The 16126-nt window shown below is 41.5% G+C and overlaps 1 protein-coding gene across 1 annotated transcript; it reads right to left on the bottom strand.

Moving 5' to 3' along the window:
- Window positions 1-2409: 2409 nt before the first annotated feature.
- NNMT (nicotinamide N-methyltransferase) lies at window positions 2410-14781 on the bottom strand. Its single transcript, XM_049857090.1, has 3 exons — window positions 14357-14781; window positions 13403-13610; window positions 2410-2842 (listed from the first exon to the last, which is right to left on the bottom strand). Exons 1-3 carry the CDS (start codon window positions 14508-14510, stop codon window positions 2410-2412), a joined length of 795 nt encoding a protein of 264 aa, XP_049713047.1. The 5' UTR covers window positions 14511-14781.
- Window positions 14782-16126: the final 1345 nt, after the last annotated feature.

Raw genomic sequence — 16126 nt, 5'->3', positions numbered from 1 at the left:
GGCTGTAATCTTTATAGGAGCAGATAGCCAGAGCTGCTGTGGGTTCGAACTACCAACCTTTCACTTAGCAGCCAAGTGCTTAACAGTTGCACCACCAGGGCTCCTAACAATTATAATACAATATGACAAATGTTATGTTAGTGGTAAGATCACAAAAGACGAAATCTATTTTGGGAATGTGTCTTATAAAGTTGTAGCCAGTCTGGTTGCTGAGAATTTTTGTTTTTTTCTACTTCTTCCAGTAAATCCTCGTAGGTAAAAGCAGGAAACCTTTAACTTTAAAGCTTAGTTTTTTAAGAGACTGCAAAGCATCCTTTTAAGCCAGGCAAATGTGATTTAAAGGAATGTTTGTGTTTTTGTTTTTAGCTATGCAAATGTGAACAATATCATTGTTTTGGGGAAAATGGAGGAGGTAACCAAATGCAGATGTTTCAGGTGGAGAAGCTGTAATCTTTGTTTAGGGTTGGCAGGTAGAAGGCACGGTGTTTGAGAGAGACTTGTCTCTGTAGACCTGGTCGCTTCTTTGGGAGCCTGTTTGACTTTGGTGGCACAGTGGTTAGGTGTTTGGCTGCTAACCAAAATTCCAGTGGTTCAAATTCACCAGCAGCTCCTTGGAAGCCCTATGGTGCAGTTCTACTCTGTCCTATAGGGTCACTATGAGTTGGCATCGACTTGACAGCAATGGGTTTGGGTTTTGGTTTGACACTGGAAACTACTGATTCCTGGGAGCAGCTTTTGCAGAAAGGACTGAGCAGGCCTGATCTTCCCCACTCGATAAAGGGATAGAGCTGGACTTGACTTTCTCAGTCCCACCTGGACTGGCCTGTTATGTCCTTTAGGATGGAATCATTAAGAATGTCATCAGGTTAGAATATTACATTGTGATGTGAATGTCTTATAAGCCTGAACAATTGGAAGTGACTGAAAATGGACTGACACTGTGTTTTGACACTATTGTCCAAAACAACCAAGTAAACAAAACCGTTCTGATGTTGGACTATAGAGTTTCTGGTGTAGTTGTCAGTGTGTGTGGGTGGGGAGGGAAGAATATCTTTTGTGGAGAGTAGAAATTTTTGCTGCCAATAATCCAGGAAAAGAGGACTGGGGTGGGCAGTGGAACTTAGACTGGGTGAAGAGGGAAGTCCTCCTCTCTCTAGGGATTGATTCGGCACTTTTTCTGTAAAGGTTCAAATAATAAATATTTTGGGCTTTGCAGGAAATCCATACAGTTCCTTTTGCGAATACTCAACTCTGCCATTGAAGCATGAAAACAGCCACAGATAGTACATAAATGAATGACCATGGCTGTGTTCCAATAAAACTTTACAAAAACAGGCAGCAGGCTGAATTCTGCTTGGGGGCAATAGTTTGTCATCCTCTGCTTTAGAGCATCGTGGTTATGGGGCCTAAAAACTACATAGAGTAGACATGTTGTGGGGAGGTAAGCTAGCTCCAAGTAAATGCTTGGCCAAGAGCTATGCAAACAGGCTACCTTCCAGGACCCTCTGTGGATGTAGACTCTGAAGATATCCCTCCTAAAAAAACAAACCAAGCCAGACATGCTGTCATTGAGTCAATTCTGACTCATAGTGACCCAACAGGACAGAGTAGAGCTGCCCAATAGGGTTTCCAAGGAGTGGCTGGTGGATTCGAACTGCTGGCCTCTATGGTTAGCAGCTATAGCTCATAACCACTGCACCACCAGGGCTCCTCCCTTCCAAGAGCAGCTGTAAAATAGTGTCTGTATTATCTCTCTTGTTAACTCCTCTTCAGGTAGAAGTCTCAGCCTTGGCTCAGGTGTGTTGAAGGGAAGAAAGAGAAGGGCCTGTCCTATGCTGGTGAAAAGGAGCGCAAGGGAAAACTGTTCTCTGACCCCTGAGGCCAGAGTGGTAGAGGCACCCATGGAATTGAGCAGAGAACAGCTGTGCCCAGGGCAGCTGCAATTAGCAGCAGAGATGCAATGTGGTAGCTTCTGTGGGGAGAAGGAGAGAGTCAAAGAAGAATAGAAATCTGATCCTGGGAGAAAAGGAGGCAACAGGCCCTCTAGGAAGCTTATAGTGAATAACTTAGAGACGCCTGCTTCTCTGTAGGCAGGTAGGGACTTGAGCCATCACTACTGGAATGTCTAAGAAAGTCAGGTCTTTTTTTGTAGTCACAGTGTCCAGAGAATGGCCATATTACCAAGCATCTTTGGGTCCCCATGGTACTAGCACAAGTGTGGAGCATAGAGTAGGTCTGTCATTTATTGTCCCTAGACTGACTGACCACCCCAACTCCTGTCCTAGCTGTGCCACTGGGCCCCAGCCACTACTCTACTACTCTACTCAGCACAATGACCGAGGCAGTTAGAACCAAGGACTAAAGCCAACTATGAGTCAAAAAAGTTGCTTTAATAGAGACAGCAAAGCATCATACAGATCCACTCAGCTTCCGCCCCACCAGGAAGAAGAGTCCTTCATTGTCAGCCATGGTAGGGGAGTAACTTTGAGAGATCACGTGGAATTGTTCAACTGTGTAGCCAGCCTCTCTTACGGCAGTCTCCACGGCCTCCTGGCCCAGGGAGAGGCTGGAGAACCTCTGCTCACCAATCATGTAGTAGCTGCTTTTCAGGGCATCGACAATCACCAGGAAACCCCCTGGTTTGAGGAGGCTGCTGAGGTTCTTAAGGGCCATGTGGTAGGTAGAGAGGTCCGGGCAGGCGGCATCCAGGCACAGTGTGGTAAGCAGGCAGTCGGCAAGGGGCAGAGAGACAGGCCCCATCGGCCGGCTCTGGGTCACATCACACTTCAGGACCTGCTTGACTGCCCGCCGCAACTTCTCCTCCTTCTCAGGTCCCTTGACTCTGAAACATACAAACACACAACATGGCTTTCTACCCCAGCCACTGGAATCTTACATGTCTTTGGTCAGGGCAGAAATGGCAGTGTTATCCCATTGTAAAAACCAGGTGCCATCGAGTCAACTCTGACTCATGGTGATCCCATGTGTGTCAGGGTAGAACTATGCTCCATGGGGTTTTTAGTGGCTAATTTTGGGGAAGCAGATATCCAGGCCTTTCTCCCAAGGTATCTTTGGGTGAACTCAAACCTCCAGCCTTTCACTTAGCAGCCAAGTGTGTTAACTGTTTGCACCACCGGGAACACCATTATAAAGGCACAGAAAGAAGAAATGAGGGCTTGTTTTAGTAGCTGTATGTGACCACATTACCATGTGCTGGGTTAAACCTCTTTAAAAACCTAACGATAACGTGATAATGATGATAATAACACCTAGCTGATGAAAATGCGCTGCCCTACATGAAATTATTCTTCCTCCATTGCTTGGATAGTGCCTGGCTTAGAGTAAGTTACAAAAAACGTCATCTGTTATTGTCATTACCCTACTCCACTCTGCTGAATCACAGGTAGTGGCTATTTGACTCACACATACAGGTAGTAATGAATTTTAAATGCTGAAACAGTATCTTTGTGGTAGTTGCTGGTCCATGGGGGGCAGGGGAGAGTTACTCATAGCATTTATAGAAACTGTTGATCTCTGCCCCACAGCTGTGGTCAGAGCCCTTCAGGAGAGAAGAAAACTCTCAGTTGCCCTCCTCAAGTTCCAGAAAATACAGCAACTGGAGAGTATGTTTTCTGAAGGTGATTGTTTTCTTGGTAGCCTTGCTAAGAATCCTGTCCTTTTCTGCCAAATCAAAGGGATTTCATGAGAGAAAATTAATGAAAGGAGAAGAGAAGGGAAGGGCAGGAGTTGGGAAAGTGTGCCTTGGATTCATTTGGAGTTCATTAGGGAAGGAATGAAGGAATAAGCACAAAGGAAACTGGAGAAAGGAAACAAAGGAGAAAGAAGGAGCATAAAAAGGGAAGAAACAATGAGAGTGTAAAGCATCCGTTAGGCCACAGAGCCCTAAACAACAGTAGGAGTAATAGTTGGTACCAAGCTCTTTGCAAACGTTAATGAACAAAGCACTGGGGATGCAGATCCAGGCTTTACTCAGGGAACACACAGTCCACCATCTGATACAGACTCCAGGAGGAGATGGCCACTCAGGCAACAAGGCTTGATGGAGACTGCAGAAGATGGCCCACCATCACAGCAAGTGAGACAGACATTTATGGGGACCATTCTGGGTTAGGGAGGAAAAATCAATGGTTTCAATAAAACTTGAAGATTGACTTGTAGGTAGAATGATTTGAGATTGTGGAAATTAGTTGTAAACATCTGATTTAAATACTTAGTTGAAATCTTAAGCCTAGTGTATATAATCAGTTATTCGTAAGCATCCTTTATGTTTGTTATAATTTTTTCATTTAGAACACTTACAAATAATCATAGAAAAAGATCTTCAACATCATTAGCCATCAGGGCAATGCAAATCAAAATTACAACAAGATATTATTTCAGATCCACTATGATGGCTATTATTAAAAAGTCAGACAGTAACAAACGTTGTCGAGAATGTGGAGAAATACATTGCTGCGGAAATGTAAAATGGTACAACTACTTTGGAAAACAGTCTGGCCATTCCTCAAAAACTAAAATTTAGGGTTGCCAGATGACCCAGTAATTCCACTCCGAGGTATATATACCTGTTATAGATTGAATTGTGTCCCCCCAAAATATGTGTTGAATTCCTGACCCCTGTTCTTGTGAATGCGATCCTATTTGGACATAGATTTTTTCTTTTGTTATGTTAATGAGGCATACCAGTGTAGGGTGGGCTCTAATCTTAATCACTTCTGAGTTACATAAAGACCAGAATAGACACAAAGACAGAACTTTAAAGCCAAGAAACCAAGGAAGGCCAGGGGCTACAGACAAGGAAGGAATTCACAGAGCCAAGACACTGCTTTGGACTTTTAGCCTCCAGAACTGTGAGAAAATAAATTTCTGTTCTTTAAAGCCACTCACTTGTGGTATTTGTGTAATAGCACCAGTAGGTAACTAAGAGAATATCCAGGAGAAATGAAACATACATCGGCACAAAAACTTGTATACCAGTGTCTATAGCAAAATTATTCATAATAGAAAGTAGAATCAAAAACAAACCAAATGTCTGTCAACCGATGAGTGAATAAATAAAACAGAAAATTTCCATACAAAGGGGCATTGTTTGGCAAAAAACCGAATGAAATACTGATTCATGCTACAATGTGCAAGAACCTTGAAAAGATTATGCTAAGTCACAAAAGACCACGTATTATGTAATGACATTTATATTAAATTTCCCAAAAATGCAAAGCTAAAGAGACTGAAAGCAGATTAGCTGTTGCTGGGGGCAGGGGTCTGAGTAAGGGGCGTGGTGGTTGGGAGCAGTAAGGAGTGAGAGCTGATGGGCACAGGGTATCTTCTTGGATTAACAAAGACATTGCAAAATTGATTGTGGTGATGGTTGCACTACTCTGTGGCTATACTAAAAACCAGTGAATTGTATGCTTTAAATTGTCTGGACTTTTCCAGTCTTGGCACCAAAAGTCCCACATCCTGAGAACCTGTCTCAGGCCTAGGCAAAGGATAGATAGTCATCCTAAATGGTAGGGAAAGCAGTTACAAAGCTGTTACCCAGCCTGATGGAACATGGATGATTTCACAGAACATATGAAGAATTAAAAAAGAATTCAACACTATGAAAGCCTGTGAAAAACATGGATTTGGATAGAGAAGTAATCTAGAACACAAAATTTTTAGAATACCCTATCCATTTGAACTGCCGACCTTTTGGTTATCAGCCAAGCTCTTAACCACTGCGCCGCCATCTGCACAGATGGATGAGGATAATTCAAAACATTTGCAAAAGTCCATCAACAGGGAACTGCCAGAGATTCAAGCCGGTTTCTCAGAAGAAAACATGGAACGAGGGATATCATTGCTGATATCAGATGAATTTTGGCTGAAAGCAGAGACTACCAGAAAGATGTTTACCTGAGTTTCATTGACTATACAAAGGCATTCGACTGTGTGGATCATAACAAATTATGGATAACATTGTGAAGAATGGTGACTCTAGAACACTTATTTGTGCTCATGCCAAACTAGTGCATAGAACAAGAGTCAGTCATTCGAACAGAATAAGGGGATGCTGCGAGGTTTAAAAGCAGGAAAGATGTGTCTCAGGGTTGTATCTTTTCACCACACTTATTCAACCTGTATGCTGAGCAAATAATCCCAGAAGCTGGGCTATGTGAATAAGAACTCAGTTCATCAGTATCAATAGCCTTTAATATGCAGATGACACAACCTTGCTTGCTGAAAGGGAAGAGGACTTGAAGCACTTACTGATGAAGATCAAAGACTACAGCCTTCAGTGTGGATTACACCTTAACATAAAACAAAAATCCTAACAACTGGACCAATAAACAACATCGTGATATATGGAGAAAAGATTGAAGTTGTCAAGTATTTCATTTTACTTGGATCCACCATCAATGCCACAATGGAAGCAGCAGTCCAATAATGAAATGACGCATTGCATTGGGCCAATCTGCTGCAAAAGACCACTTTACAGTGTTAAAAAGCACTTTGAGGACTAAGGTGCTCCTGACCCAAGCCATGGTATCTTCAATCGTCTCATATGCATGCAAAAGCTGAACAATGAATAAGGAAGATGGAAGAAAAATTGATGCCTTTGAATGGTGTTGGCAAAGAATATTGAATATACCCTGGACTGCCAGAAGAACAAACAAATCTGTCTTGGAAGAAGTACGGCTGGAATGAATGCTCCTTAGAAGCAAGGATGGTGAGACTTCATTTCAAATACTTTGGACATGTTGTCAGGAGGGACCAGCACATCATGCTTGGTAAAGTAGAGGGTCAGTGATAAAGAGGAAGACCTCAGTGAGACAGACTGACACAGTGGCTGCGCCAATGAGTTCAAACATAGCAACAATTGTGAGGATAGTGCAGGACTGGGCAGTGTTCTGTTCTGTTGTACATAGGGTCACTGTGGGTTGGAACCGACTCAATGGCACCTAACAGCAACACGTACGCATAACATAAGTGTATAAAAAAAAAGTAAAGAAATGACAACACAGTGCTTTCTGAGTGTGTTTAAAGAGGGTCTTGTCTATCGGGAACATTGTAGGAATGTGTACTTAAGTGATTGCATCAGAAGCAGGATGGACCTCCGTGTCCTCCTACGTATTAAGCTGTTTTAAAGACACACATGCACGTTACCACATAACTAGTGCTTGCCAGTCAGATGATTTTCAGAAATTGTTCCAAAGCTGTGAGGCACACTGTGAAATCTCAAAAGCTAACAGAGATGTGCCAATTTTAATCGGAAATTTGTTAGAAACACCCACTGTCCTCAATACCTGCTTGCCCTTGGATGTACCGCAAACATTGGTGAACTCAGTTGCCAAGGTGGCTGTGTAAAGATTACACCTCAGGACTTCTCGGGGCCTGCAGCTACACTGCAGGGGAATGGACTCGCCTGGAGACACAGGCAATTACCCCTCAGCCTCATGTTTAGCTTAAGGGTAGGTAATAAACAGCACGCCAGAAACATGTTATGCAGTTTTACAGAGGGCTAACAGCAGTATGGCGATTTCTCTAGTTTTAAGAACTACTTTTTCAAACGAATCAATCAATATGCAAAAAAAAAAAAAAAAAAAAAGGGCAGCTATTTTCTCTGTAAATATGCTATCTAAAAAAGCTGAAGGATTTGGGGTGGGGGTGAGGAAATGAAAGGGTGAGGAGCAGGACTCCTGTGAAGAACGCTTTTCTACAATTGTGTCTTCCCATACCCCAGTTAATTACCCTGAGATTCAGAGGTTCCTCCTGCCGTCTCTCTGCAAGGAAGGTGGCAAATTAGAATCTCCTGGAGAAGCCTTTTATGATGGCACTGGCCTCCCCCCAGTCCCATCCCCAGAAGTCCCAGCAGCAGGCCCTCCTGAGGGAGAATCATCGAAATGTGTCAAGGAAATAAAGGGCTAAATAAGCTTGGATGTCAAATTAATCATTGTAAGAGGAAGAATAATCATTGGTAAGTCCTTGGGACAGGTCACATCTGAATCAGTCAGGCAAATGATTTTCTAGGAGGAAGAATCTGGAAAACACAATGCAGACATTCACTTATTTTACGAATATTGTTTGAACCTCTGTTATGTGCCAGGAAGTGAGCTGGGCACCAGGGACATGGGATGAACAAAATGAGGAGCAGGTTCTCTCACGGATATTACAGTCTGGTGGGGGACGAAGGATCAATCAAGTGATTTTCCACAAAAGTGAAAATTAGAACTGTGTTAAAGGCTAGGAAGGAAAGGAACATGTGGTGGCACTATGAAAGGAATGTTTGAAGCTTTATTTGGTTTAGAGGGTCAGGGAAGTCTTTTCTGAAAATGAATCAGGTAACCAGAGATATAGAGAACATATAAGAAGGAGTTAACTAGGCCAAAGCGGATAGGGAGGGAATATGGACAGAAGAATGCCAATGTGGCTGCATCTCAGAAAACCAAGTGGAGGATGATGGAAAGTGAGGCCAGTGGTGTTGGCAGAGGCCAGATAATGCAGTTCTGTGGTCCATGTTAAGAATTTTTGTTTTATCCTAAAAGCCATGAGATGCCATTGAGGTGTTAAGCAAGGGAGTGACATGATCAGATATACATTTTGTGATGATCAATGGAGAAGAACTGGGTGGAGGGACAAGAGTGGAGATGGAGGCCAGTTAAGAAGGAGAGGATGATAGCTTGGACCAAGGTGATGGTGATCATTGGAAGAACCATACTGATTCAAGAGGAATTCAGGAAGCAAAGTAGACAAAATGTGGTGCTAGATTAGATATGGAACTTGATGGCAAGGGAGATGACTAGATTGACTTCTAGGTTTCTGGCTTTTCCAATTAATTAGATAAGTTGTGCCATTCAAAGAGAAAAGGAATACCTAAAGGGGGCAGATTTGGAGATCACAGGTTCTATTTTGGACACATTGAGTTTGACATGCTTTGAGATATACAAGTGGGAATGTTTATAATTTGAAGGAAATGACCAGTTGAAGGTTTCTCAACCTGCCCTGTTAATTTTCCCAGACACATAATGCAGTGAGAGCACCTATTCAAGAGTGATGTAGCCCTGGTGGTACAATGATTAAGCACTCAGCTTTTAATCTAAAAGTGGACAGCGTGAACCCACCCAGTGGCTCCTTGAAAGAAAAGACCTGGTGGTCTGCTCCTGTAAAGATTACAGCCTAGGAAACCCTATGGGGCAGTTCTACTCCGTCCTATAGGGTCACTATGAGCCGGAATCAACTCAATGGCACACAACAACAACAACATCTTACAAAAGGTAGAAACTTTTTCTTAGGCATCACTGAAACAGTCATCATTATCATCAAGGTCTTGGCTTTGAGAAAGAATATCAATATTGATTTACAAGCCATGCAATATTTTGGAATAGAGGCAATTAACTAGTTCCTGGAACAAATTTAGCACAACTGTGTCCATTTTGAACAAGGTATAAACATCTTCTTAAATGAATATGAAAATCTTTGTGTAGATAGGATTTACTTCAGAGTACTGCTACCACTACAAGTGCTCTGTACCTTTCTCCTGTCAGGTACAGTGAGGTATCTGGGGGAGCCAATCGCTCAGGAGGCAACCAGGAGGGGCTCCGGCCTCTGGCTGCCCTGGGGGGGCAGTCTGGAGAGCACAACTGTAACTCACTCCCACTCACCCAGGTGCCCTGGCGTACCCATCGGGAAGAACAGCTCCTGCCACCAGTGCTTCTCAAACTGTAATGGTGAATACAATCCCCCTGTGGATTTTGTTAAAATCCAGATTCTGGTTCCATAGGCCTGGAGTGGGGCCTGAGAGTCTGCATTTCTGACAAGTTCGCAGGTGATGCCAAGGCTGCTGGTCTGGGGACCACAAAGCTAGACAATGGACTGCAATTTCCAGGAGCCAAAGGTTAATTAATGCTATTACGAGGGTTTCTTAAGGTGAAAGCTCCTTTTCCTCTGTTCATGGTACAAGCTTCAGTAGTTATATCTGAGTGATTGACTTTCTGACTTGATAAATAAATAGTGTGAGGCAAGCAATTTGATACCATTATCTTACAACTTTTTGGATAGCTGTAAACGTAAGTGGTATCTAAATGTATTAGTCAGACTCCAAAGGCAAAGGAACAGGAGACAGCTCAAATTGTCTTTGGCAGCAGTCAGCACAAGAAATAGCTTCAGATAATAAAGAAATAACCTTGGGGGAAATAGGTTGTGGGTTGATAGAGGTACTTGAAGGTGCAAGTTGAATAGGATCACTATCAGTCTCAAAATAGTTGAAGCCATAGTATCTAGCCTGAGGATAAGGGTGAGAATGCAGAATTTTACTGAGAAAAATACAGTTCCTCATTCTAAAGGAGTGATTGGGAAGGGACAGTGTCTCAAGAACCAACTGTTCGAAGCTGATGATTCTGGCCTGTGGTAAGTAATGCTTTTGATATCCTGCTAGATTTGAAGGGTTCATTTTGGAATGAGATGGAAAGGACTGTGATGGCAGGGTAATTGAGAGCAAAGTTTCAAAGCCTTCTTGAAACATGATTTCGGCTTTAGAAAGGTATGTTGTTTGACAGCAGCTGAGAAATTTTGTTACAAAGTTTCCCTGAAATCCTACAAATTCTGGGAAATTCCTTATTGATTTAACAATGTTGGACATTGTCCAAATCCTCATACCTTCAGTTTTTTTTTCTTTTTTTCCCCTAGTTTAATACCAATTTCAGTCTGTGGAATCACATGAGCAATAGAAAAGCGAAGGTTGAAATTGCTTTTATTTGGCAGAATTTATCTTCAGTTCGAATGCTGTAACTGGTCGCTGTCGAGCCCATTCTGACTTACGGCAGCCTCATATGTTGCAGAGAGGAACCAGGCTCCATAGGGTTCTCCAAAGGCTGTGACCTTTTGCAAGCAGATTTCCAGGCCTTTCTTCCAAGCCACCTCTGGGTTGGTTCAAACCACAAACCTTTCGGTTAGTAGTTGAATGCTTAGCCATTTGTGCCACCCAGGGACTCCTTAAAGTCTACGTTTATGTGTGCCATCGAGTCAATTCCAACTCAGAGAAAACTTATAGGACAGAGTAGAACTTCCCCGCAGGGTTTCCTAGGCTGTCATCTTTGTGGGAGCAGATCGCCACGTCTTTTCTCTTGTGGAGTAGCTTGTTGGTTTGAACTGCCAACCTTTCAGTTAGCAGCTACACGCTTACCCATTGCACCATCAAGACTCCATCTATAGCCAGCATAAAGCTTTAAGTAGGAAATTTCCAGGTCAAAATGGCATATGAAAGCATCGTTAATCAACTTCTTATTAAATTTCAGAAAACACGGAACAATTTTAAGCAATTTTAAGGTATTGTGCATTCTCATATATATGTGGGCTTAGAAAATATGCCACTTATGTATTATTCTTAAAAAATTATTTAAAGATCTATTCTGTTGGTTAAGAGATGAATCAGAATTAAAAGTTCACAACTAGAAAAATCATATAAAATGAGCATAATATATATCTACATAATTGTAAATAAGATTACTAACAGAAAGCAAGTGTCCAAACAGATGGGATGCTAAAAATAGTTTGCATCTTATTTTAGGTAGTAATTACATGAGCATAATACATTTTCAAAACTGAACACAGAAGACCTGCATATTTTATTGTGTATAAATTATACCTCAAAAAAAAATTAAATTACAGAAAGGATTTATAGTAACTGGGAAATTTGCCCTAGTAAAACAGATGAAAGATAAGGGTAAGCCCAGTGGCAGTTTAGCAACTCTACGTAATATCAAAAAGGTTAATTGGGAACAGAATATAAAACCTCTAGTTTATTCATACCGTTATTTTATAAGGAATCATACCACCGAGTCACCATGATAACTCACATTTGGCAATCCACATTTACTGGCAATGTGACAGTGTGTCAATAATATGTAAGAAAATGAGTATAAAGTTTAGAATACTTCTAATAACCTTGAGAGGAAGAAAGCTTCCAGAAATCAAAAGACTATTAAAAGAAAATGGGAGCATTAAAGAAATATAAGCAGACTTTAGGGTTAGTTTCAGAAGGGAAACTGATGCTCAGGGATAAAGAAAAGTTGGCAATATAAATGCAATTATAGAAAAACGAATTAACTGTCATTCTAGAAGGAGAGAGTGGAGGCAGGCCCACTAGAACAGTCCTTAGGGATATGTCAAGACCACATAATTTTGTATTGATTCCTGGGATTCAGGAATATTACTGCAATCCTCCTTGTTGTTCAAGTTCAGAGACATGGGAGTCATCCTTGACACTTGCCTCTTCCTACTCCCCATAACCAATTGTTATCAACTTGTATCCATTCTTAAACTTCATCTTAAAACAATCCACCTCTCTCCATCACCCTCATTCAAGCTGCCATCCTCTCTCACCTGGATTTAAATTATCTCCTTTCTTCACGTCATCTTCCTTTCTAAACTCCCCCAATTCCTTCTCCGCACAGCAGCCAGAGTAATCTTTGTAAATGTAAATGGAGTAACAACACTCTCCTGGTTAAACCTTTGGTGCCCTCTCATTACACTTGAAGTCTACAACCTTAAACTTGGCCTGTTGTCAGCTGCCCTAAAAGATCTGTTACTCCCCTGTTTTTTCAGATGTGAACTCTAGGAGACAAAGAACCGCCTCTGTCTTATTCACCAAACCCTATGGGGCAGTTCTATTCTGTCCTATAGGGTCACTACGAGTTGGAATGGACTTGATAACAATGGGTTTGGTTTTGGGGTTTTTATCCCAGTAACTAGTAAAGTGGCACATCGTAGGTGCTCAGTATAGGTTTATTGAATAAATGAATGAATGTGGGAATGCTTTCCCCATGACTTCAAAAGTGCTAGTACTTGTTTCTTGAGAGGAATTGTCTTGCCAGGAAATCAGAGGCTTTTTCTGACCAAATCATGGGATATGTTAATAAAAATACATACCAATTCCCATTGTAAACGAAAAGATAGAAAAGGAAACACAGAGAATGTTTTGCAATACGCATTGTGCAGTATGTAAGCAAAGGGGAACAAGAAATTACAGAAGAAAGTGGGTTTGGGTATGGGCAAGGGCGTGAGAGTTCATATGAAATTAAATCATGGGGAAGGGAAGATAGGAAAAATGGAAAATACATACACTCGCTCTTTAACTCTCTTTTTGTTTATTTGGATTTCTCTTTTATCTCCAGCTTTCTGAGCACGCATTCACGTGCACACATGCGCACCCGCACACACACTTCTATATCTCTGACTCTTTCTAGTGCTGTCATTCTCCATTTAAATTTCTCTTTCATTTCGAACTCTCTGTTTCTCTTGCTTTTTCTACTTGAACTGTAAGGATAATTCTGGATTCAGAAAAACAAATTGTCCCTGGCGCACCCTCAGAAAGCCAGGAAGCAAGCCCCAGTTCTTCTACCTGTTTCCTTCAAGGTCGCACACGTAGTTCACTACTGGAGACCAGTCAAAGGCCCCTGGCTCCTTCTTCAGCCACCTCTCCAGCTCTTGCAGGTTCTGGTCCACATAGTCACTGGCGATGATCTCCTTGAAGGACTCACAAGCAGAAAGGAGCTGGTAGATGGTGGGGCCAGAGCCAATGTCGATCAGAAGGTCTCCCTTCACGCCACCTGATTCAGAGGCGAGAAGAGGAAGAGGGGTCAAGTGTCTTACAGTAGAGGACAGAGCTAAATTGACATGGTCTTCCCTGGATTGCGCTGGAGATCCCGAAAACAAACCACTTCTCTACTCACTCCTCCTCACCCAAAGTCTTTTTTAAAAAGGCTCTTCATTTTCCATCCCCCAATCCAGAACAGAGTCATGTTGCTAAGATATTTTAAGACACTAGGAGAAGAGGAAAAAAAACAAAAAATCTACATCTGCCATACAAACCCGTGGCTCAGAAAGCCTGCTAAACAGTATTTTTGGGGGAAAGTTATTATTTTTTTAATAACTTTATAGAAAGTCTTTCTCTAAAAAGTACCCAGGTCTTTACATACTGGGAGGTCTTTGTCTCATACATATTCACAATATTCCTTGGAGTTAGGAACAGAATAAGTATTAGGATCTCAATTTTGTAAGTGGCCTGTTGAAATTGAATAACTTGTCCTAGTCACCTAGCAAATCAATGTAGAATCAGGGCTGGAACTCGAGCTCTCTGGTTTCCCTTTGACATGATCAAATGAGAAAATGGCTGCAAAAGTGCTTGGTAAACTGTAAAATACCTACACCAATATTAGTTTTTATTCTAGTTAAATAAATGGGAGATACCAAGGGGCGCATTGAACAATGATGGACACAAAACCATCATCCTCTGAGAATCCATCTATGGGGCTCACACCCTGGGGGAAGGCACACAGACAATAGACAGACTTACCCAGGCAGAATATCTTGAAAAGATTTTCCAGAAGATGCCTAACAATTTGGTTTTCTGCAGAGTGTCTGGACCCAAAGTTGTAATATTTTTCTAGGTAATCCTGAGGGTTAAAATGGCTCAGATAGGTGTCCTTGGTGGTGAAGCCAAATTCCATCGTGTCTCTTGTGCCTTGGGGCCACAGCCCTCCTGCCCTCTCCTCCAGAAGCCGGAGTCACCATGCAGAAGCTCTCCTCCTGAGTCTTAGGTTGTCAGTCTACCCACAATTCAGTCCTCTTCCTTAACTGAGGGAAATCTACCAAAAGATGTTCTGGCTGCTTTGGTTATAAAATTCCTAAGTTACGAAATTCCCAAGTTACGAAATTTCTGGAGAAGAGAGCTGAGGAGGAGGGGAGAGTGGTAGAAGGAGGGTCATGAGCTGTATGCAATGCTTGGTCAAGGGGTCAAGATCAGCCGCAAGATATTGCTGGCCAGAGGAATCACCTGAGCTGTTTAACTCATAGAAGAACCCTTGGTTCAGAGAGTTGGGTCATCTTCCAAGAGCACCATCATTCTTCTCCTTCTTGCACTGTTTATTCCAGGACACTGTCACAGGAACGATTTAAATGTAAAAACATAAAGAAAGAAAAGAGGAGACAGATGAGGATAGGAGATGGGTTCAGGACTGAGGAATGTTGGCTAAATAACAAATCCCCAATGAGGTCTTGAAAGAGGCAGGGTGAGGAGAAATTTTTTTTTAATTTTAAAATTTAGAGCTTTCTCTAAATTTGAGGCCAGCCACAATCCTTTAATCCCTCTACTCACACTCCACACCCACTCCATTCCCCACCCCCCATACCTCTGCAGCTTCACCCACCACCTGCCATTTCTCAGCATCTGGCAAGCACCCCAACCCTCCCCACTCTTTTTTTTCTTTTTTGATGTGATCAAAACCAAGTTTTTTTTTGCCAATAAAAATTCAGTAATAATGCATTAGAGAGTCTCAGTTTAGTCATCCTATTCTATTCATCTTACCTACTCATCATTCTTGGAATGGGAATTCGTGTCTTCCCTCTTTTTTCTTGATCAGTCTGGCAGGAATTCCATCAAGTTCTTTTTATTTGATAAAATTTTCTTTTTATCTTTTCAAAGAACCAGGTTTTGGTTTTCATTATTTTTCTAATTTCAGCTTTGTTTGTTTTTGTCTTTGTTTTTATTCTTTCATTCTGTCTACTTGCGTTAGGCTTAATTTATTTATTTTTCTAAATTTTTAAGGTGGAAGCTTTATTGGTTTAGTACTTTTCTTGTTTTCTAATATAAACATTTTAATGCTATAAATTTCCCTCAAAGCACTGCATTAGCTGTATCCCCAAATTTTGATATGTTGTGTTTTATTTTCATCAAATTAAAAATATATTCTAATTTTCCTTGCAACTTCCTTTTTTCACCCTCGTGTTATTTATAAGCATGTTGCTTAATTTCCAAATATTTGGAGACTTCCTGCATAATTTTGTAGTTTAATTTTGTTGTGGTCAGAGAATCTACTTTGTACTATTTTGATTCTTTTAAATTTATTAGGTTTTGTCTTGTGGGGCAGAATATGGTCTATCTTTTTTGGGGGGGCTGTAATCTTTGTGTGTGTGTGTGTGTTTTAGGTGAAACTCTACAGAGCAAATTATTTTCTCCTTCAACAATTTATACACAAATTGTTTTGTGACATTGGTTGCAATCCCCCTGATGTGTCAACGCTCTCACCTTCCACACCCCAATTCCCCGTTTCCATCCATTCATTAT

The sequence above is a fragment of the Elephas maximus genome, chromosome 17 (genome assembly GCF_024166365.1).
Source record: "Elephas maximus indicus isolate mEleMax1 chromosome 17, mEleMax1 primary haplotype, whole genome shotgun sequence".
NCBI classification, from domain to species: domain Eukaryota; kingdom Metazoa; phylum Chordata; class Mammalia; order Proboscidea; family Elephantidae; genus Elephas; species Elephas maximus.
Note: the sequence above shows the minus strand (reverse complement) of the source record. Positions and strands in the feature narration are given on the sequence as shown.

What these genes read in the sequence shown, in the direction of transcription:
- NNMT (XM_049857090.1), bottom strand. Translation starts at nt 14,510, where the DNA reads ATGGAATTTGGCTTCACCACCAAGGACACCTATCTGAGCCATTTTAAC. An exon ending in TTTCAAGATATTCTGCCTGG is followed by an intron (nt 13,611 to 14,356) that starts GTAAGTCTGTCT and finishes CCTCTGAATCAG; the next exon opens with GTGGCGTGAAGGGAGACCTT. An exon ending in TGCGACCTTGAAGGAAACAG is followed by an intron (nt 2,843 to 13,402) that starts GTAGAAGAACTG and finishes TGTATGTTTCAG; the next exon opens with AGTCAAGGGACCTGAGAAGG.